The sequence below is a fragment of the Notothenia coriiceps genome, unplaced genomic scaffold, assembly GCF_000735185.1.
Source record: "Notothenia coriiceps isolate Sejong01 unplaced genomic scaffold, NC01 NC01_scaffold00018512, whole genome shotgun sequence".
NCBI classification, from domain to species: domain Eukaryota; kingdom Metazoa; phylum Chordata; class Actinopteri; order Perciformes; family Nototheniidae; genus Notothenia; species Notothenia coriiceps.
The window spans coordinates 173272-180551 of record NW_011351213.1 but is presented as its reverse complement, the minus strand read 5'-3'; the positions used below and the strand labels follow the sequence as shown (position 1 = coordinate 180551).

The window sequence follows — 7280 nt, the reverse complement described above, 5'->3', positions numbered from 1 at the left end:
TTTGACGGACGGGGAGCCAGTGGAGGTTCTGGAGGACGGGAGTGATGTGGTCTTTAGTGATTCTGGTTCAGTTTTGATCCAAGATTGTAAACACACTACCCTCTTTTTCATTGGATAAACAAAATGTCATGCTGTGATTTCCTTACTCAGTGTGCAGCTGCCGTATAACAGGAGCCATTGCTTCCTATAAAGACAGTTGTGGCCCTGCTACACAAGCTGCATTGTGTTGTGCCAAGATGTAGCAACTGGTGAGCAGCAGACACTAGTGTTTGTTACAGTCCCTGTGAGCACCAACACGGTATTGAAACATGTATTAAAGAATCAGAATCAGAAACAGGTTTATTACCAAGTAGGTTTACACGTACGAGGAATTTGACTTGGTGTTGTTGTGCATAAAAATTAAAAACACAGGTAGAGAACTAGACAAATATAAAAAATATAATATATATAACAGTATTTACATTGCAATGGAATTGAATAAGAAGGAATTAAATATGGAATAAAAATCGTCCCTATTCTGCTTATTTGTTCACCCTCTGTCTGAAACCAGAGCCCAGTCTGCTCTGATTGGTCAGCTGCTTAGAAATGTCCCGCCCCTTAGCCTGTCAATTACAATGTGTTAGAGTGCTAGCCAAAGGAAACATGTTTCACAGTGATGTCACTATGTTACGGAAGTAAACACAGGAGTCTAATCGAGGCGTTTCAGGCAGGGAGGGGTGTGTGGGGGGAAGGGAAAGTTACTGAGTCAAAATCAAACATACTAGAACATCAATAACTGATGAGGGTAAAAGATAACACAACATTTTTTGAATTTTCCCTACTATGTTTACCAGAAGATTAAAGATAATAGCAACACAACACACTCTTTCTGCTGTTTATTTTCTATGGCAAACCAAGCTACAGTAAACATACCAAAGAAAAAGACCATTTGTCAAACTGGAAAACAAACATATCAGTGTTGCAGCAGTGGTGTTTTTTGATTTATCTCCTCTCCCCCACTTGTTATGTGAGGAATGTTCCTCCTGTGTCAAGCCTGTTGCCTGTGTATCTATTGTCTCCTGGGTGTGATGGAAACCCACCGACTGCTGGTTTTCTGGGAGAGAACGTGTTTGCTCTTGGTAAAAAAAGATTCCTATGAGAACACGTTGAGTGGAATTGCAAGAGACAGGTTCATCATGGAGGACGGACTTTGATCTGTTATCACTGCGCTTAGGAGCAGTGTGTGTGAAGGTGCTTCTTCTGCTTTCCCAGCATTACTGCATGTTGTTCTAATCTCATTTTCAAGTGCCAAGATTAAAAACATACAATTGATGGCTCATGGCGTCCCTCGAATTGCTTTTATTTTTTCTCCTTGAGCATTTTTTTTTTTTAGCTTGGACCGCTAGTACGTCTAATTCCCAGGAACCTGATACCTCAAGAATGCCTAAGGGGGAACTTCCCCAAATTTGGCACAAACATCCACTTATACTCAAGGATGCACTGATAAGGTTTTTGTGGTCAAAGGTCTCTGTGACCTCGCGTTATCAGGAACGCGATATCTCAGGAACGCCACGAGGAAATTTCTTCGAAAGTGGCGCAAACTTTCTATTGGACTCGAGGAAGAACTAATTAGAAAGTGGTGGGATGAGGTCAATGTCACTGTGACCACACAATACACTAATTAGAGCATAGCTTTCAGGGGTATATTGTTTTTAATATATGGCTGTTTTTATTTTATTTTTTGTAGTTGTTACGTTTATTCTGGTTTGTTTTGTGTTCGTACCTTTTATACTTATTTTTATGTTCTGTGAGCTGCGTGATTTTATATTGTATGTATCTCTCTGCACAGCACTTTGGTCTGGAGGTTTTAAAGTGCTTTATAAATAAAGTTGGATTGGATTATATAACTCAAGAATGAATGCGCTAGTTATGACTATTTCATAAAAACATTCTAATGGGATTAAATGATGAGGACATGTTAGACTCACATGACTTGCAAATTGAGGCTACCAGGTGGTAATTCTAGTTTTGTTCTTTTTCCTCCAGGGCTCCGAGGTGCTCTCACAGAGCGGCACTCTGTCGATACAAGCCGCTTCCTATGAAAATGCTGGAGAGTACGTGTGTGTTGGCGCCGTGCCGTCTGTGCCAGGCCTCACAGCCATGGCTAGTGTTACCCTCACTGTCAAAGGTACATTCTTCTAAAGGAAAACCAACAAAACTGTGTTTGAACAAGACTTAAGTTAGGATTGAAATCCCATCAGCATCTGTGTTGTTATAATTGTACACATACATACACACTGACACGCACAACTCCACTGATACATGTATACAGAGTAACCCAGAAGCATGAGGCCCATTGCTTAAGAGCAGCAACATGAAGCACTTTATTTTAGTTGTACTTCTTTTTCTAAAGTACCCAACCTATGCAAAAACTAAACAAACACACACACACACACACACACACACACACACACACACACACACACACACACACACACACACACACACACACAGGGTTATAACAATAGCGGTAATGTGTAATTGTTTTGGTCAGAGGAAGGAAGTGGTGTATTCCATGGTTGCAACTGAGAGAAGGTGTGGCTTCCTACTGTTTATAATTTATTGTGATGAAACCATTTGTGTTTAGAAGAATATGTACTTTAAAATACAGTACAGGAGTTCAGTGGAGTCGTCTAAGCCAAACTTAGCTGTAACTTCAACATGGAAATCATTACTCATCTCACATTTCTCTTGATTGGACGAATGAATGTGCTGCTATCATTAACTACAAAATCGTTAAATGAAGTTTAAAAAGAGACATGATTAGCATATTGGCATAATCCTAAGCATGCATAGTTTTAAGCTATGTTAGTTGAAGTAAACTGAACTCATAGAAACGATTATAAAGATTGAATTCTACCCCAATAATCTGAAAATGAACAAGCTTACTGGGAGCTGCTGTACATTTATTATGAACCCCTCTAGCGTTAACGTTCTGAAAGTAACTTATAACTTTACATAATTATCTAAATATGTGTCATCTTGTTTTCCCAAGTTTAGTGAGTTTAACCAAGTGTGTTTATATACTCAAACAACATAAGATGACTCCGATTACCAACTATTCAAACTTGTTATTTGGATTCTATGGTATTATTGTAAGCATACTTGTTTACAGTGTGTGTGTTTGAGATGTTGCTGTCTTGTTTATACCAAAGTTTCCCCCTGTTCACTGGCTCTGTCTCAACGTTTCCAGGAAAGCCGATGATCGAGACTCCGGCTGTTGGAGAGGTCACAAAGGAAGGAGACATGGTGACTCTGAAGTGCTCTGCCTACGGCTTTCCTGCCCCTCAGTTCACCTGGAAGCCCTCAGGAAAACAGGTACGAATGCAAAAATGAAATACCTGGTCAAGTGTACAACTTCTGATCCTTTCCTGGAAGAGATTGCAGAAGTAAAACTATTTACAAAAGCAGTGGTTAAGATGCACTTGAAACAAATAGCTATCACTATCAGTGTTTTTTATCTGGGTCGAAAAGTGAAGTGTGGCAAGATTTTTCAAAACATCTGAAATATCGGTTGGCTGGTTGTTAAACTTCAAAAGCAACAGAAAAACAGAAAGAAGAGAAACCGCTCCCGGTCTATGATAAGTAATATATTATTTTTATATTTCATATTGATGTGGAAAAGTTGAGAAGAAATTCCCATATGATATCCCAGTTTGAAAAGAAACGCACCGGGGGTATGCAGCTTCATGATTGAAATATTACATCAAATGAAGTGATAAAGTTAGATAAAAGTTTAATGATGCTGCTGAAAAGTCGGATCGTTTCAGGAGCAAATAGTTATGTTTGTGAGATCAAAAGATAAGAGATATGTAAGCTTCAATAGCTGATTGCATCTAATGTATACATTTGAATCATGGGGAGACATATGCTCAAATGTGCAAATGATAGTGTCCAGGTGTCGTCGATCCATTACAGAAACACTAGAAGACATTTCACTCAGGAGAGACGTGATGTATGGAATACATGTTTATTATCGGGTCACATTATATAAATGAACATAATGATGACAGTTTGTAGCAAGTGAATGAAATGGTGTTTTGGCGATTAGGCCCAGGTTTGGTAGGATGTCATTCGGGAAGGAAAGAACCGTTTCCGATGAGCCCCCCTGGGTCTAGACACTGGTGGTGGTGATGAGTGGTTTAGGTCCGGTTGGAAGGGAGAAGGTTGAGCTTGGCCCTGAGTTGGAAGCAGGAGGCGAAGGGGTGGAGGAGGGTTGCGCGTTGACACCTGGAAGACAGCTGATGGAAAAGGGGAGAGCATATATAGAGGGATTACCAGGTGCGATGATTAGGCTTGTGAATGGAGGGACGTGATAGGTTTGCTGAGGAGTGGCGCTCCCTATCATTTAGTGAAGGGAGCGAGTATTGCCATGACGTGCAATACGAAGTGATAGGTCTTCCTGTCTGAACTTGCGTTGAGCTTCATTAGAATATAAGACTTAAGAAACACAGACAAACTGGTGATTCAAGTTAAAAATGAAATTGTTGTAAAACAGAATAAGAGACTGAATAATAGTCAGGAGCATGTGTCTGAAAACTACTTTATTCTATTGCCTATTAAATTGCCTCAGTAAATATTCATTTGATAATTTAGTGCTGGTCATTTGGACCAAACATCCCATTTCGTTATGTAAGCAAAGCTGGAAAGAAACTGATTTACTCAAGTACTATACTCAACGACACATTTTAGGTACTTTTCTTGCATATGTTCACATTATTATACTTTATACTTCTACTCTACATTTTGCGTGCCAATTTTGTAATTTTTCCTCCAATGCACATTTTTAACAGATTTATTTACTAGTTACTGTTCAAATGTTGACACACAATGCGAAAAACTGTTAAAATATTTGGTATACATTAAACCAGTGGTTCTCAACTGGTGGGTCGCGGCCCAAAAGTGGGTCGCTGACCTGTTTCGAGGATGTGTGAGTGAAAAAAAAAAATTGGAATTCTTTTTTTTGGGGGAAAAAGTCAAACTTTTATTTTGAAGGCCCGATTTTCTAACGCTGTTCATGCAGGCGTTCTCAGAGTGTACCAGAATGCATAGTTTATGTTAGTATTTCGAAAAATCTCCTGTGTGCCTTTTTATACAGTTCAGCTTTGATTCCATCATCTCATTAAACATTTTTTAAAACATACTTTAGTTCTGTGAGTGTGCCTTGGCAGTCTCTGCACTGTACTTCACTTTTATTAATATTGTATGCTGAGAAGCGTATACATTACAGCAGGTTTTTTTGTTGAATAGATTTGAGTGTTTCAAAATGTTGGGTCGCGATTTATTGACCAAGTAAAAGGTGGGTCCCGAGGCCTGACCAGTTGAGAACCACTGCATTAAACCACACCACATTATATTTAAGTAACTTAAACCATGAATGAGTTAACAGAAAATGTGTTGGAATTCAGACGTTTTTGTTTAAAGCTACAATTACTGCTTTTGCATACAAATATTTTGAAATAGAAAACAAAGGAGTTCTTACTTTAACTTTAAGTACATTTTCCTTATCGTACAACAATACTTTTACTTAAGGAACATTCCCAATTACTTAAAATGTAGTGTTGTTACAGTGTGGTATTAGTACTTTTACTCAAGTAAAGAATCTGAATAATGTTCCAAACACTGTATGTAAGTAAGTGACCCCTAGTCCCATAGGATTTAGCAGGAAACACACTGATAGTGAAGGTTATCCTATATGAGCTAATAGCAATGTGCCACATTAAACACTCATGTTTCTTTCTCTCTCCTACGTCCATTTCTCCTGACAGTCTGTATCAGTGGAAGGGAGCAAGGTGGTCAGCTTGGTGACTCTGGAGGCCACGCCCGAGGTCATGAAGGACGGGGTGAAATGCGAGGCCTCCAACGAGCACGGATCCACCAGCCAGACCTTCCTGGTATCTCTCAAAAGAGGTCAGTGTCAGGAGAACACGATGCTACGTAATCTCATTCCTCCAGCTTTCCTGTATACAGAGAAATGTCTTTGTAATGACACTAAAAATGTAATTAATGAGACGATTTGAGAAATGAAAATGTGATTTGCTAGTTAGAGCTACACCAGCTTTTTGTAAGTTCAAACAAACTCTGCCTAGTTTCAATGTAGCTAAGATAAAAGAGTTTCACATCAATGCATTAAATCAAGTGGCACAACACAAAGTAGTTCCTTTGTAGAGATTAGTTATTAATAAGTTATACAGACTGAAGCTAAATTGAAAAACATATGCTTATTTCCAACATATCAGTGAAGAATAAATATGTCAAATGACAAAATGCTTTTTAATAATGAGGAGGACGTTTATTATTAGCCCATTCTCCTAAGATTACAAAATGCATGCAAATAATTAACGGCCAATTAACTCATTAGAAAAACATGTTAAACTCTAAAAAAGCGTATTTCTCCATTTAGGCAGGTTCAAACACATTTGAGATATACATTATAATGAGTTAATTACTGTTATTATTGTTATTTTTGTAAGTTATGCTAGGGTTTTTGATGCTACACTTCCTGTTTACATACTTGATTCCATATTTGGAGCTGAAGTAGCTAAAAAGTTTTTTTCATCTTTTTTTTATTGAGTCAGGCACAATGAGTTTACATTTATACAGTCAATATATATAATTGTTTTCCCCTTTCCCCCCCTCCCGGTCCTAGCTAGTAAATTAAATAACTAACTAAATGAAATAGATACATGTATAGGTCAAAGTAAAGTAATGTAGAAGATAATATTAAAAGAAAATGTATAGATAAGGGAATAAAGAATAGTAACAGTAATCTGTCTTGTGTCTTAAGTTCAGCTATGTAGGCTATCATCAAGGCTAAGAAGTTTTAACGGTATAATCTGATTTAGTAAATTGCATTTAGAGACTTACTGCACACTCTTAATAACAGATTTACAAATAGCTAGTGCAACTAAATCCATCTTTCCGTTGTTCTTTTATCAGCAGCTTAACTTGCAAACAAAAACCCTTTTTCTTCTTCTTCTCCTCTTCTTCAGCAATTGACAACTCAGCCGACAGAGGTAGAGCCTTCTCCCTTCTCCTCCTCTTGTCCTCCCTCCTTCTCTCAGGACTGTTTGTTGTACAGAACCTGTAGTTTAGAACTCGCCCCTTCACCCATCTCCTAAATCCCCAGCCCCTTTATCACACACACACACACACACACACACACACACACACACACACACACACACACACACACACACACACACACACACACACACACACCCACACACACACACACACAC

At 38.5% G+C, this 7280-nt stretch overlaps 1 protein-coding gene across 1 annotated transcript in view; it reads left to right on the top strand.

The window, feature by feature from the left end:
* bcam (basal cell adhesion molecule (Lutheran blood group)) overlaps positions 1-7280 on the top strand; it is a 12952-nt gene that overhangs the window by 3605 nt on the left and 2067 nt on the right. Inside the window, exons 6-9 of the mRNA XM_010777737.1 lie at positions 2026-2167; positions 3233-3357; positions 5808-5949; positions 7032-7055. Of these exons, the coding sequence (XP_010776039.1) occupies positions 2026-2167; positions 3233-3357; positions 5808-5949; positions 7032-7055 (433 nt within the window). The remainder of the gene's footprint in view (positions 1-2025; positions 2168-3232; positions 3358-5807; positions 5950-7031; positions 7056-7280) is intronic.